The sequence below is a fragment of the Odontesthes bonariensis genome, chromosome 14 (genome assembly GCF_027942865.1).
Source record: "Odontesthes bonariensis isolate fOdoBon6 chromosome 14, fOdoBon6.hap1, whole genome shotgun sequence".
In the NCBI taxonomy this organism is placed as follows: domain Eukaryota; kingdom Metazoa; phylum Chordata; class Actinopteri; order Atheriniformes; family Atherinopsidae; genus Odontesthes; species Odontesthes bonariensis.
The window spans coordinates 17,425,706-17,442,206 of NC_134519.1; the positions used below are offsets into that span (position 1 = coordinate 17,425,706).

The window sequence follows — 16,501 nt, forward strand, 5'->3', positions numbered from 1 at the left end:
CAGCGCTGTCGGCTGTCAGTCTGAACTGGTGGATCCCCTCCACAAAAGAGGCAGTGTGTCTCAGAGCCCCAGTCTCCCTTGGGGTGGCTGGGCCCTGAGTCAGATCGATGGGGCTGAATGGCAGCCAGAAAGAAACGGTGGGATGTGGGGCTCCTTCACTCCAGCCTGCATCAGAGAATGGAGACAGAGGATGGCTCCATCTCCTATCGCCAGGCAGAATTCTATCTATTGCTCCCAATCTTGACCCCCCCTTTTTATTCTCTGCCCACATACAAACTGTCCAAATCAGAAAAAAAAAAAAAAAAAAAAAAAAAAAAAAAAAAATCAATATCAATATGTGAATGACTGAGCATGCCCAGTGTGGTTCTAACCCGGTGACCCTGTCAGTCGGTGTGATAAGGGGAGCAGAAAGAGGCTGTTGTTTGGATCTGCGAGTGAGTGACAGAGAAGAGAAGGTTCGTACGGATAAGTTAAAAGAGGCAACACTGGCTGGAGTGACAAGGCCCTCGTGGGACTCTGTATCAACGGGCCAAAGCTTAGCAGCATGTGCAACCTGACAGTCCAGCTCAATTCAATTGTATTCCATCATTATAATGGTGATAACCAACTCAAACAGCCCACTTTATTACGAAACATCCCATCTTTATAGGGTTGGTTCATCCAAAAGATAAATGTGGCAAGAGTAAAAAGTTTGTGGCAAGAGTAAAAAGTTTTACTTTCTCATGTTTTAAGCTAACCATCTTTGAGATTTGACTCAAGGTTTAACTTGCCAACTTGCCTACAACCTTAAATACTCCAACTTAAATTACAAAGAAACTGTTTTGTTGCTTCAAGCAGCTGGGCGTTGTCATTTTTAGCAGATGCTCCTCAGAGAAAGGCACTGTCAGTGTTTTTGGGAACTATTTTAAGCATGAATAAATATTTGGTTTATTACTGAATTAACAGATAGAGAACAAAGCATGAGGCCATGTCGACAATGGAAAAATGTCAGAAAAGCATCCTATTGGTTTTTCTAATTCCATAAACCATGCTGTTTTTTTTTAACAATATATATTTTTTTAATAGTTTCTGAAATGAAATGTTGTGTTTTTTTGTTGGGTTGCACCACAGACCTGGTGGGTTTGTACATCAAGCGTAAATCATCAGCAGATGCTCATGTTGTCAAAATTGCAGCTATAGGGGTATTTCCTGTAATATAAATGTAGTTTGATATGTCTGACAACATTTATGCAGCGTTGTCCACAGTATAAGTTCAGACTGAATGAAACCATGCACTGCAAAGTCAGTTCACCATAATGCCCGTTTCTTCCATTATCAGTCAGCTTCAATAAAAAATGAACATGGAGGGGTGATAGCGGGAGAGCTTGCCATCAGAGTAACAGGAGTTTGGGATGCTACAGCTAATTTAAACCCAGCTGAGCAAAATTTAAAAAAAAAAGACAAAATGTTAAATATGACGTAAGTTTTAATTTTATTTACCGTTTGAAAAGCTACATGAATAAAAACAGTATCTTTTTGATGGGTTACCCTCTGGTCTGCATAAGGAAACAAAATGAATATACCGTTAAATGAAGATCAATTCAGCTCAATCCGATTGCCCCCCTCAGCGCTTCAATGTAGAACAACTCTCTCTATCAGTCAGACTCATCAAACAGGTGAATATATTAACCATGACAGATTCATCACTCCATAATGATGCTTATCAACATTTACAGCGGTAAATTAACTCGTGGATTATTGCTACAAAGCAGGTTACACGTTTACCTAAGCTATGCTAAAAATGACCATAAACAAAAACATGTGGCTTTTACTTTGAACGTGAGCCTTTTCAGCTCTCCACTCCCTTGTTTATTTCCACCAGAGGAAGCTGAAACATTTGTGTTAGAAATTGCAATGTACATCCTAATTCAATGAGACAACAACAAGGGCAAAGCAAATGTTTAGGCGGCATCAACTGCTGAACAGTGACCTTCCATAAAGAAATGACATCTTTTCCCTAAATGGGCTTTTTTTTCATCATGTTCTAAGACGATGTTCTAATTAATCTAGATAAACCATAGATCTTGTTAAAAAGGTTGTAACTTTTACATGGTTCTGTGGAAAGGGCATGCATTTTAAAGTAATATTTCAAAACCAATTAAAAATGACCGGCAGTTTAAGTAGAGACAGACAAGAATGCATATCTATTATAATTTGGGAGAAACTGGCCTTTAAGTCTAACTCCATAAACCTAATTTTCAACCACAGCTACCATTGTAACAATGCTAACCAGCATAGTTAGTACTCTTTATCTGATATATATATATATATATACACACCTTAGCAGCCAGATGTCAAGGCTGCCAACTTATCACAGACAGCAACCAGTTTAAGGCTCATATGTTACCTGCCAGGCTCACTTCATAAAGCAGTCCGTCTTGCAGTGAGGAGCCTGGCACCTGCCCTAACTACAGGAGCAAAGGAAGAAACGGAAGAGGGGCGAGTCTTCATCGGCATTCGAGCTGAGATTGATTAACTGCAAAAACACCACCCGAGGCAAATAAAGCAACTTAACCTGCAGCTTAAAATAGTTTTAAAGCTGTCGCGCTGATAAGCATATGGGTAAAGTTTTGTTATGACCTGAAAAGATAATGTGAAGGGGGAAAGTCCTTCAGCTGGCTAAACTAAAAGCAGAGCTTTGCTTAAGGAAGACCGTATTATGCGAACAACAATATAGCCCTAATAGCAGGCAATTGCAGCCGCTTGGCGTTTTATGGTGTAAGACCTCCATCAATTCCCACTCAGTCATTATGTGTGGACAAGCCTGTTAGCAAATCAATTGGCTCCATGAACCAGTGGACTGCTCAGAACAGGAAGGGGCCCCCTGCCCCGCCACCATTATTTTTGCTGGACCCTTTGAAAACAAGGGTGTTATTTTAGATCTTTAGGAGTGTCTGAAAACCTTAATCCTCGGGACAAAATCTACTTTTTTTTCAAAAATATCTAAGCATGGTTGAAAATGACCAGTATAAGACTATGTTTGTTTCAGACAGCTTGGCCACGAAAGAGACGCCGAATGTGTAGGTAGACTCCAGTGAATTGATATGAGCTAAATGAGGCAGAAAGTTAGCACCAAGATGTGAAACAAAAAGGCTGAGGAGAACCATTAGCAAGACGTCAAAATCTCAGAAAGGAGCCTCGAGGACACCTTGTTAGCCTCCCCTACAAAATCAGCCTGAAAGACCTGTGGGAAAAGGCCTTTTTCACTGCTGACGCAAAGCTTTAAATCCAACAAATTCACAGTACCTTCTAGACGGTCAACCCCCCAAGAAAACAGAAGCGAAAGCAGGCAAGCCAAGGTTTTAAAAAATAACCCCAGCTGCTGCCACTTGAAAGACTGAGTGTGAAAGGAAGTAAAATGGTAATCCCGCCTCTGTCTTTTGTTGGAATAGAACAACAATCCAAACAGAGGTAGGATTTAGACAGTAAGGTGGAAAACTGAGACCCTTGAAAAGGACACTTCCTCACCACAGGAAGAAGAAAAATAAAATCAGCAGATTTTGCATGTCAAAGCACAAGGACAGAGTGAGAGGGGAGGTGAAAGGGGGAAAGGAGAGTGAATTTTCACAGTATGGGGGATATTTTAGGAAATTGAACCGATGGCTATTCCTTTATTACGCACACATGTAGTTCTAAGCTCATAGACACCAATTTCCCCTCCCAAGCTTGAGCACATACTTGTTCTAAATTTCTCTGTTGCTCAGGGGATGGAGGAGAGCTTTAACTTCCTAATAAAAATGCCTGGGCCTCTTTTTTTTTTTTCAGCTACAAGCAAGTGGTGTTTCACACAAGATTCCTTCATCCTCCAGTCAGCTCACAGCATAATAATCATATTAACTTTTCTTCATACCATTTGATGTGAATAAAATTCTGGGCAAACATAAAAAACGCTCCCACAGTTTAAAGTAGAAATGGTAGTCCTGTCTCGAGCTGGTGTCCCCTTTCATTTGCCTATGCAGAGCCCACAGAGATAAAGGAAGCCTTAACAGTAGAGAAAGACCTCTTTTATAATTCTATTAGAGCTCTGTCCCTCCAGCTCGCTCTTGAGCAATGGATTCTGACCCTGACTTAATTAAGTGGCAAATGGCAGAATGATTCTCCTAAACCCAGCCCACGGAGTCAAGAACACATGACTGAATTCAAATAAAGAGGGACAAACAAGGATAATTAGTCAAGCCTGAAAGACAAAAGCGAGCAGGAATTTATAGGAAGGGAAGGGAAACTGAGACGGAGGAGGCGGAGGCGGAGCTAGTGATGGAGGAGCCACAGAATGACCAATCTGACTGCCTGCAATAAAGGTACATTGGTCCATAGAAAGAGGAGGACGTCCATCCCACCACTCGCCCATCTTTCAAACACACACTGAGTCCTTCTAAACTATCAAAGCCTCTCGAGCTCCTCCTACTCTTCCATGAGCATCCATATTCACTGTGGATACATCAAATAGAATCATTGAAGGGAAGAAATAGTGGCAGTGGTGTAAGGGTAAGGAGGTGGGGGGGGTCTTGGGGCTTGACCAGCTAGAACAGACTTCACAGTGGGGGTGGGCGACTTGTATGCGACTGATTCCCATGCAGCCAGTAGCTTCACTTCCACAAACCGCGGGGAGGGAAGAGCAGAGAGCGAGGAAGAGGGACAGCAGCAGAAAGACGGAGAGGGGGCTGAGAGGGGAATGACAGAGATGAGAAAAAAAAAAAAAGAAGCGCACACAACAGGGAGAGAACGCTGGGCCCCAAAGCATCAAAGGTTGCTAAGGGCGAGAAATGAAGGAGCAACACAGTAAACGGCACAGCAAGGGAGCTAAATAAGGCTTCCTATGGTCCAGCGGGTTACAGTGTAGAGTTACTTTACTCTGCTCTGAGAATAACAGCTCCACAAGAATGAAGACAAATATTTTTACAAGTGGAATAGATGCCACTTTTCTCTCTTCCAGAGTGTGACCTGAACAGATGACCAGAATTCAAAAGGTTGTTGAGCTCTATAGAGAGGCCAGTGGGAGAGCATCTGGGTGCTGTAGGCAGGGAGAGGGATGAGCTGAATATATTGTGACATTAATGAGGTTGTCAGACTCCTCATGATGGAGTGGCTGTGTTTTTGTGCCAGCAAGACTAACACCCTTAAACGCTCATGCTGTTAACCCCTGCTGAACTCTCGCCTCTCATACAAAGCTGAGGGGACGATAACACATGGCCCGGTTAAGTGTGCAGCCAGCTTCACAGAGTGCAAATTTTTAATTCTTGGTCAGATAAAGCAACCAACTTGGATTATTTAACTTTCAGATAATCAGACATAATTTTCATTATGATTTCCAAATCACACTGTGACTCAATTGCATGTTTAACTAGGCAATGCTATTATGGAACAACACTTCCTCTACATCCACCTAGTCTTGACATTCATTGGTATCTGGCTAATTAGGGACTGAGGTACCACTTCTCCCACACAGGGCTAATTACTGACCTGTGGGTTTCATTTAGAGAGAAACTAGAGAGATGACATGGGAAGACCCAGTAATTCATTTATCTTAATTAATTACTCTTCCTCCACTAGGGCTCCTGGCAAAGCCAGCTCCTCTAAAAAAAATCTCTTTGGTTAGCTGGCTGTCCAGCACTAACTAACCTGTGAGTCACGAGAAGCTTTGCTCTGTGTTGTGTGGACTAATGTGAAGGACAGGGGCCAAAGTAGATAAGTCTTGAAACAGAAGTCTCATGGCCACAGCAGTGATTTTCTAAACAGCAACAAATAGCCTGAGAGGACAAAGCCGGAGCAGAAAGAGTTAAACCAGGCAGGAGGGGCCAGGTTTGGAGAGGTTAGCGGTGTGATTCATTTTTATTACCACGCAGCCCCTGCAGGCGGCAGGAGTGGCAAATTATTTCTGAAACAAAGTGGAGGGCTCTCATCAGAGCTATTACCCTTCTGTGGCCGAGGGCGGCGCAGACCCTACAGAGGGTGACAGTGAGAGGCCCCCGTCAGTGAGGGATAGCCATCCACATCCGTCCATGCTCCAGGACATCTCCCCCAAAATGAGATGAGAACCGGTGTCCCTGGATGTGTGTGTGTGTGTGTTTGTGTTTCATTTTGTGCATGCATGCTAGAGGAAGGTATGGGTAAAGCTAGCTGTTAGACCTCTCTCACGGTATCCATCAAAATAAACTGTAGCGTTTTCTATCACAAACATGCCAAGCAATTAGAGGTGATGTGCAAAACACGACAACTCCCAGGTGCTAATTAAAAGAACAACACCCCTGCAATATGCTGACTGCAGAGATCAGCCACAAAACAGAACTCCACAAGTTTATCATTCCAGATTTACAGGCCTTGCCAGATGCTACTTCTGCTTTCAGTGCATTGGCAACCCTTTATAATGAGGCAGTCTTAATGAATGGGTTATAAATTGTAACTAATTGCTAATAAGCAATCAGCAAGTGTTTATCAGCTTAAGCCATTGAGAGCAACTTTGGGGTTGACAGGTAGAGAAAAATGCAGTCACCACTTATCATCTGGGAAACAAAAAAAATTCAAATCTACTATCTCAAAACTCTACACTTAAACTGCAGACCTAATGGCTCATCAGGACCTGAGATACTTCTTAGCATTTATTGGTATGAGCAATATTTATAGGTGCATCACTGCATTATTACCAAATAAAAACAAAGCAACACCAGCTTAAAAGTGTTTTCACAACCTGGCTCTTTAACATTATTTTGATATTAAGCATTACCACATATTATACTGGCCATTAATAAAGTCACTGTATCACATACTCGATCATGTCACATGCTGGTCCACAGGAATCCATTAATATCTCTGAAAGATGTAAAATTGCATTATTCCCAACATAAGGAATTAACACGATTTGAAAATTTACAATATTTCTTCATTGATGGCTCATTCACAATAGTGATTTATGACCATAAACTTGATAAAAAAAAGTGCTTAAGCATAAAGCAGTCTTTTAAAAACAACCGAACGGGTGACATCAATGCATCAACATATAAATGTTTTTAAAAAGCCTTTCTGTGATGATGTTTGCAATCATTCTGATGTAAATCAGTAATTTCATTGCTGTGATGATCTGTGTACGACAAATCTATATATTGTGTTCTTATGATCTAGAGTATCATATGCTAAACCAATCTTGTGGATGAATGCCTTTGAGTTAAATCTCAAAAATGCAAGGGGATAAAACTAGTCTTGCAGGAGACATTCAATCAGCTGCTGAGCTGATATTCAGGTAGTTACTGAATCGTTTAGATTAGGTGTCACTAATATTTAGCGGGAGTCAGCACGCATATACTGCCTGTATGCCATCACAAAGCTGCTCCATGTCACCAGTATGACACAATTAAAATCCTTGCATATATGCTGAGCTCAAGTTAAGAGAAACAAGCATAGGAAGAGTCGGATTTAATGGCAGAAAGAAGAAATGAGACAAACACTAAATTAGTTAGAATAATTCATGCAACTGTTTCTATCAGCAAGAACAATGTCAGCATCTCACTAACCAGCGGCCATGTCTGATATTCAAACTGATGCTTTTGGTCTAAAGATTAGTTATCCTGCAAATTAGATTTATTGTTTGACAGTGAAAGCTAATGGAGATGTTGCTGCAGGATAAGATCGTATTTTTAAGACGGTGAAGAACCGCTGTGCTCGAGGCGACATGGGACTGACAGTGTCCGGGAGAGGAATCAACATCAATAATCTTTCATCAAGGCCATAGTGGAGCTCTTCAGCACAGATACAATTCAATAAACAACTGTAGGCTATCATTCAGATCTGAAATGGCCAGAAAGCAAAAGGATGGATTCAAGAGGTAAAACTACGAACAGCTGTTCGTTAGCAAACGATACATGAAACAGCACTTTTGGCGAAACAGCTTTCTGTGGTCCCTGGATTTGCTCACAAACTTGTCTTGGCTGATTTTGTGCTTTTAAGATAATTACACTGCTTTAACTTTCAAGTCTAGTTAGCCTCATGTTGTTTATTTATGTGAATGCTAGAAGTTTAAAACCATAAAATGTATTCAGTCCTCCAGATATAATCAGTATTATCAATAGTTAGGTTCTGGGTGAGGAAATACTTTTGATACAGATTTGAATATGAATAATATTATCAATAATACTATTATTTGAGTTACAGCTATTGGTCTGACTGCCCATTCTTGTTAGGATGGTAAGAGGAAGAGGTCCAAGCTACAAACTACCACTCTTAAATTTCATCATTCATAAAATGTCATGGGATTCTTTTCAAGTCCCAACTTGATCTTATTAAATAAGGCTTTGAAAAAATTCATAAGAATATCTACACATTTGCCTTTCTTCAGATGAAAATCACCAGCCTGCTGTATTTTTCTTTATGTGCTGATCACATTTATGTGGCACCAAATCTTTAAGCTAAGCTAAGCTAAGACAAGACAAGCTAAGATAACTATAACTATATCTCTGCACCACAACTGCAGAGATATGAGGAATGGAGGAGTCAATAAAAACCCCAAAACAATCAGCACAGTAACATACACAGTTGAGTATGTCCAACGCAGATGCGCTGTGGACTTTATGAGAAAATGTTCAAGACATTCTGCTGTTTCTAACTTTCTCTGTGGGAGATCATTGTACATGTAAACATGGCCGAATTCACTGAGCAGATATCTTAATTTACTTGAATGGTGATTATGTCGGATGATGCTGCAGTTATACAATCAGGATTTAATTAGAGCAAAGCGAAAGTCTGCAATTACTTTAAGCAATTGCAAGTTGACAAGTAGTGCTAATGGACTAGTTTTCAGTTTTGCCTAGTGTCATGTAAACAGGTGCAGCGCAAGAACAACCTATACAATAAATATAGAATATATATAAAAAAAATATTTAGAAAAAAAATGGTCTTGAGATATTTTTGTGCTTTCTTTTGGCTGAACTCAAATTCAAATGTTAAACGTTATTCATTTAAAAATCTGCCTTTATGGAAAACAGCAGGAAGCTCAAACTACAGCTCTAGATTAACTCATATTAATTCTATTCACAGCCTGTTTGGTGCCTCTCCTGGAATCTCTGCATCACTACAACAGAGGTGCATAACGTCCGTTTGACACTTTCCACAAGATCCATATTAATGGGAAATACAGTAGGCTGAAACATTTTGAAATTATATGTAATTCAATATGTTTATGCCTCAATAAACAAATAAATAAAAAGGTTCAATGGACAATTGGCAAAAATGATACCTTTACCCTTGTTTTTTCTTCTGCAATGTTACTTACAATCAGATTTACAAATTACATCAGTATTGTGTAATTTTGTTTGATTAATCCTTTCCTCCAATTAAAGTTCAAAATTCAAAACTGATTACTTGAACAACATCTTACTTAAAACTGTTTAAAACAGGATGCGAATAGACCAGGTGCTAATATCTATGTGTCTCCTCTGTGTGTCTGCTCAAATACACCTGCTATCAAGATACTTTTACTGCAACAGCATAAACAGCACCAGAGGTAAAGAAAAAGAAAGCAGCTTTGATTCCCTGTTCGCTTTTCCTAACAGAGTTACAAAGCTGTGATATTAGTCAAATGCCACCAGCGAGACCCTGCGGACGGTCTTTGCTGTCACAGATGGAGTGATGACCCGGTCCTGTGTGATGGATATGTGACAGTGGAGCTTGGGGCCTGAGGGCCTGGCTCTTGGGGCAGAGTTTAGTCATCATGGTGAGCTTAATTACCTGTACAGCCACACAGCAGGTCATTAGTCAGACCAGGACACAAGGTCTCTCCTGTCACTAAGAGTTAATAAAAAGAATCCTTCCAGATGTGGGTACCACAGTGGAAACAGAATGCTGGATGAGAGCATAATTTAAAAGATAAATATTAAGAAGATGAAAAGCTTCTTGTTTGGATGCAAAAGTAAAAAGAACCTGGTTTCACCAAGTGTGCTGGGAGAGTTTCACACTCTAAACTTAGACTGATTATATACAAACCAGCTGTTTGTTTAAGATGTGGACTAAATGATAAAATCCTTTCTTGATTAGCACTTACATGTCATGTGACAACCTTGACAAGTCAGAGCATTTATTAGGTAAGTGCAAAATGATGTAACGCATACCACTCCTTTCATGAATTATCGCTTTCCAATCGCAGCAGTGCGATGACACAACACAGCGCATACTGTGCTGGAGATATTGGATACTATGAAAAGAGAAGGAGACTGTACTGTAGAAGAATGACTCAACAGACTACAACAGACTTTGTGATCAGTGTGTACAGGATGAGCTGATGCTCAGACATAAAACACTGTGTTTTTGGCTCAGTAGGCTGACATTTATGGACCCCTGGTGCTTCTTATGGAGCATTTTGTGGTGGGAACTGCCTCGGCTGAGATGTGGGTGGCTAATAAATGGCACCTAATGGAGAGAAGACAGCGCTGCCTTCTCATTCTATAATCTCTTTTTGCTTCATTAAGCAGCACCTTTATTTGCAGAAGTGTGCTAACCTGGTACTGTCGCTCCCTGGCTTGGTGTATCCCTCTAGAGCGCCCTCCCACACGCTGTTGGCCATCGCGTTGCCAATGGCGGTCATCACCATGCTGAGCTCCACCGGCCAGTCATCGAGATCCAGAGAGCGCACACGAGACAGGTGGGTACCCAGGTTCCTGTGGATGCCTGAGCACTCGATGCACATTAAGGCACCCAGGTTCAAACTGGCCCAGTCAGGATCTGCATGATAGAAGATAAAATATTAATAAACATATATCAGGAAAAACTTTCACAGGAGTCTTAAACATCTCCCTGTTCATTTTTCTGATTGATTAGGATGAGAAAAAGTAGCCTATCTGAGTCTTTAAGGCAAAGAAAAAACTGTTTAAGCTGTAGTTCCTATTAAAGTTGTGTGAGGAAAACTGGAGTAAATTGCTGATTACTTGAGAGTGTGCTTTTTTCCCCAACAGATTGACAAATGTCATACCACATCTGTGGTGTGGCACTGTGCATATTGCTTTAATCAAACTTAACACAAATATTACACACAAATATCTCCTTTAATGGTGAAGGTGTCTTTAATATTGCATTACAAGACCTTTTTCTGACCAGATTTAACTACAGGATTTTGGTAGTTAGTTAGTATAACTAAGCGACAACAATCTATTCTGTTCCAGGAGATTCAGTAGTCTATAAATACTAAAAGTTATGTAAATACATTTTATGTTACTTGAGGTATTCTTGGCTCTTTTAAGATAATGCTAAGAGCTTTATAATTACAGAAAGTCACACTCACTGGGTGCATCGCAGTCCACGCAGAAGCTGTTCCCCCTCACGTTTCGTATGGACTGAATGGCCATTGCATCACTTTGGCTGCCTAACCGAGACTGTAAGAAAGGAAGGAGAAAATAAGTCAACAGGAACTAATCATTTCAGTGTGGAGTAACAGAAGGCAAACAATTACAGCTGGACTGAAATCATGAACAACCTGTAATGAGGGGAAGAGAAGAGCTTCTTCAAAGTCTTTGGAGAAGACTGAGGCAAAAATAGTATGAATATGAAAATGAGGCTGTGTCTACCCAGTATGCTGACACAAGCTGTGTTCTATCTCTGATGTCTGTCAGTTCTAATAAGAGATCACCCACACTGCGGAGCACCTGTCTGACAAGCTCCCACATGTGACAGCTTGAAGTGGGTGAGGAGGGGGAGGGCAATAAAAGTGGGAAAGAAGGGGAAACGGGGAATGTAAATGAGGCAGCAGAACTGTAGGGTGATGACGTAGCTCTGATAAGATGATATTAGTCCATCCTATCCAGTTCTTTTGATACTCTCTCTTTCATGACCCACTGTACCTTGTTCTTTATGCTCTCACAGGACTGCAGGCTGGCAAAGATTTGGCTCTCTATTGCTTGAACCCACAGCTCCCTCTCCTCATACGTAGATGCTTCAAAGTTCCACGTCTGACCCGTCAATGACACGATAATGAACTCGAAGGAATCTTCTTGCTCTGGTAAACAAAAATAAGCAACAAATTAGTGCTTAACCCAGAAGGGAAGGGACTGCTTTAGTATTTTTTGCATCTTTTTGTGCAGAGAGGATTCTGTTTGAGGCCTGATTTCTGAAAAGGGTTTGTAAAGGCTTCTTTGTCAGCATCTGCCACCATACTTGCAGGGTTGCATGCAAGCTAGAGAGACACGAATATCAGTTGTGTGATCTGACTGCATGCTAGCAACATAGTTTAGTGAAAAACATCAGACAGGAAGTGGGCCAGCAGAGCATCTCAAAGACACAAAGCGAGAATAACTACATGATTCTAACATCAAAGCATGTACACAATTTTCCCGTGGACCCATAAAAATAAAATCATTCATTTGTGAACTTGTGCAAAGTCGACTCTTTCAAGTCTTTGTGTTTGTTCCTCTTCTCATCATTGGGGACAAAAATCTGTAACAGTTGCTGCATTTTAGGAACACTTTTTGGTATGTCACTTCTCATGCTGACTTGTTTTGGTCCAAAGGCTCGCTTATACGCCGTTGCAGATGTGCGCACAGATGCTCGCGCCACAGATGCGTAGCTGTTCCTATCTAAGTGTCTGCATGGAGGACCGTGTTTCAGGAGATTAGAATCTACAGGAAACTGTATTACACGCATTACCACAGAAAATTCAGTTAGCAGACAAGTCATTGTTGTCAGAACAAATGCCAGGTATACGGTTGTTGTGGTGCAGAGAGCCACATGCACGCCCTCTCAAGACATGACATTTACATCACAGAGGTCCTGATGGTCTTATTCTTTAGAGGCGGTCTCACAGAGACGGAGAGTGTTTCTGTTTAGGCATCATCGTGTGACATATCATCACACCATTCAAAGGGGAATTCAACTTGGGCTATTTTTCAGAAGTCTCAATATGTTATTTTATCAAATCATGCATTATTTTCCCTGTAATCATCTTTGTAAATTAATTTCACAATACACCATTTTGAGTGTTGGTACACTGAATTTGCAAATCAGTGCCCTTTTCTTTTTTTACACTAATTATTTGTGTTTAAGTAAGATTTATGAAAATGTCACCTGACATTTCAATGAAGAGGTCTGACACAACATATGTTCCAACACATGCCGAAATGCCTCTGCTGCTCAGAGACAATTCATTAAGTCTGTACAGTACAACGTGACTCGTGTAACGTCTCTGGTCTCTGCACATGCTTGAGCTCATTGTCAAATGATTTGTAATTACCTAATTATGTCTATGCAAATAGTCATCTAATTTGCATAAACCATGTTTGGAGGACTGGAGGAAAATAGACACAAGAGGAATGTGTTTTTTTCCTCTGCAGCTTTGATCCACATTGTCTTGTAAACATTTCTGCCGAGGTGCCGTTTCAAAGCCTTAACTGCCAACATTATCAAATTAACTTAAAAAGCTTAAATTTACATGCGATGCAAACCAATTAGACATGTGATTAAAGAGAATATGTTTGATATCAAATAATCTCTTTAAGAGTTAAGAAATTGCACAATATTATGATGACATTATCAAATTAACTTAAAAAGCTTAAATTTACATGCAATGCAAACTATTTAGACATTTGATTAAAGAGAATATGTTTGATATCAAAAAAGCTCTTTAAGAGTTAAGAAATTGCACAATATTATGACGTTCAGACTCGCAGACAAATCATCCTATTAAAAACTACACAACACTTCACTTTTACAATCAATTCACCCGCTTTGCTGCGAGACATGATAGTATACCGTTAAATCTCAGATCTGCCATAGACCCCACTGCTGTTGCAAAGCCTGTGTTGCAGCAGAGGCCCAGCTCTTCAGGGGGAAAGCAATAATTCAATTAGCTTGACACCGACTTCAATTATCTGATTTAGTTTGTGGGATCGACTCCAGGTCACAGGACATCAATAAAGACTTGGAAGCTCTTTATTTATACTTACAGCGAAAAACTCTGTCTGCAGGTGTGACTTTTTAAAGCACTAATGGGGGTAGGGAAAAAGAATCAGACGAAATTAAAAGTGTCTTCAAAGAACATAGAAAGAAAAAAAAAAAAGAAAAATCCAAAAATAACCAAAATGATTAATTGTGATACAGATAATTGAATCCTGTTTTTTTCTTGTTCAATATACCTTCAGGTACAATAACGAATGCACTGGATTAGAATTTGTGATTCCAAATGTTGTTGTACTTGTGCTCTCATCGTTTTAAACCTGAACAAAGCTAATTATTCTGTTGGCTGCCCAGGCAATAAATTGGAGGCATTAAAACACTTTCATTTATGGAGATTAAAAAAATCTATGGATGGCTGGTTTCTTAAACTGATGAGTATACAAGGGGGAAAAAAATCTGGTTCTCTGTGCATAGCAATGCGCATGTGAAACATGCAAAAGCCAGTGAAGAAACACAGGACTGCATAACAGTGTTTGTTATGGAGTCTTTAAGAGCTCTTTAGACATATCTATAGCCGCTTTTGGACAGACCGTTCTAAGAAAGTAGTTATCAGAACTACCCTCCTCGAATTTTGTTCTGATAACTATCCTTCCCCAGCGGAACTGTTTCAGTCTGCATTCGCACATGAGTCGGGACCTGATAGGGACTGATGCGCCGTGCGCAGCCGTCTGCTTCAGTGACGTGTTAGCCGTTAGCCGTTTAGCGCTACATTCAAACACAAAAGAAAACGGTAAAAGTAATGAGAGTAGAAAAAACACCACCAAGAAGCTAATATGGAGAGTGGGGAGGCCACTGTGTTTATGGTCTGCATGATGGTGATATTAATCATGGACAATCACATCAGGCGTCTAATATCGAGGCTGGAAAAGCTCACAGAGAGAGTCAGGAGATACTTTTTCATTTCATGAAGGAAGAAAGGAGAGCAGCGCTGCAGACAAATGAGACCAGTGTAAGTTTAACTTATTAAACACCCGCCGGTTGTGTCCGTGTATGAGTAAACATTTCAGCCGTGATAGCATGACATGGGGCGTAGCTACCGACCACCACACACCTCCGTTAGATTCGTTCTATAGAACCATGAAAAGACCCGACCTCGGAGAAGGAGCTAAATAGTTATAGGAACTAAGGGAGAAAGCCCCGAGTTCCTGTATGTCCGAACACGGGAGAAAACGGCCCCGCGGATTAAAAGGTTATTAGAACTGCCAAAGGTTCCTACAGTCCGAAAGCGGCTATTGTTACATGCAGGTCCAGTGCACTGAAAGTACCATTTAATGTCATCCGCAGCGTAAAAATTTAGCTCCATGTAAGCATGAGGTCAAAGTGTTTGTCTCACAGACAGTAAATCTGAGTATCTGAGCGAAACGTTAGTGCTATCTCACAGGCACCTGCAATGATGAGCTTGTAAAAGGGCCATTAGTGCTTTTGCCATCACTCAATTGTTGCAGTTAGCACATGGCTAGCCGAGGAACGATCACCGTGTCACATTAACATAAGCATTAACCTCCTGACCACATCTACACGACTTTGCGATCAACAAGTTCTTGGCAATTAGAAATAAATTAACACACCTCTATCAGTGGGCGGACAAGGAAAAACGCAATTTAAAGCCAACAGAGGCGCCGACTGTGAAGAATGAGCAAAATATGATTTTCCTTAATTAACATAGCATAATAAAATGGTAATTACAGCGTAATGGCCATAGAGCTACAAAGAGGTGGGAGCAGATTAAGATACACATTTCTGACCAACATTTACATGGATCATAAAACTGTTCGGGAACCTCTCAGTTACACACGTTGCTCATCTGCTGCTCGATGGCTTCTCACAGCAACACAGCAGCATTTAACTGGCAAAATGGGTCAGAAAACAGTTTGTAAATAAGATTTGGGGACATGGGGACTAAAATAAAGTATTTGAGTACACTTTTTGAGTATTTCTACTGTGTGCTAAATCATACTTCTGCTTTTGCAACAACGATACTGAGGCAAGTATTGAACTTCTTATGCCACATTCATCTGAATGCTTTAGTTATGAGTGAGCTTGTAGTTTAAGATTTTACAATAAATATATGATAACCTTAACAAATATAACTTCCATAAATCGATCCAGCAGTTTTTATATCCCCTCTGTGGTCACATTGCCAGTCAAGCACACCTTATTGCTATAATTCAAACTTTTGGTGAGTAAAGCCTGTCTAACAGTAGTGTCTAAATGGGGCTCCATGCAAGGTTTTAGCATTTCCATTTAACAGTAATTTCACATCTTAACTTCTCAACTGATTTCGGTCAGATGTAAATTATTAACTAAATGATTCATATCTGAATCTGAATTTGGTGTATCACATGAAAGAGAAGAGACTGACCAACTGTTAAAAAAAAAAATACAATGGTTGGGTTTTCTTTGGTCATTAAAGATCTCTTGACCTCACATAATCATTGTGTGACCCCTCGGGGAAGCTGATTCCACAAATTGGGAATCCCTTTGCAGGCTATTCTGTATCTGAAGCATTAAAAAAAAAAAGGATTGATCTTTAAAAGCA

At 40.4% G+C, this 16,501-nt stretch overlaps 1 protein-coding gene across 4 annotated transcripts in view; it reads right to left on the reverse strand.

Annotated features, from left to right (window-relative positions):
* Positions 1-16,501, reverse strand: part of agap3 (ArfGAP with GTPase domain, ankyrin repeat and PH domain 3) — a 123,778-nt gene that overhangs the window by 5,283 nt on the left and 101,994 nt on the right. For all 4 annotated transcript variants that reach the window (XM_075483218.1, XM_075483220.1, XM_075483219.1 and 1 more), the window contains 3 exons: positions 11,856-12,010; positions 11,300-11,390; positions 10,521-10,743 (listed from right to left, as the gene is read on the reverse strand). In XM_075483218.1, the coding sequence (XP_075339333.1) occupies positions 10,521-10,743; positions 11,300-11,390; positions 11,856-12,010 (469 nt within the window). The remainder of the gene's footprint in view (positions 1-10,520; positions 10,744-11,299; positions 11,391-11,855; positions 12,011-16,501) is intronic.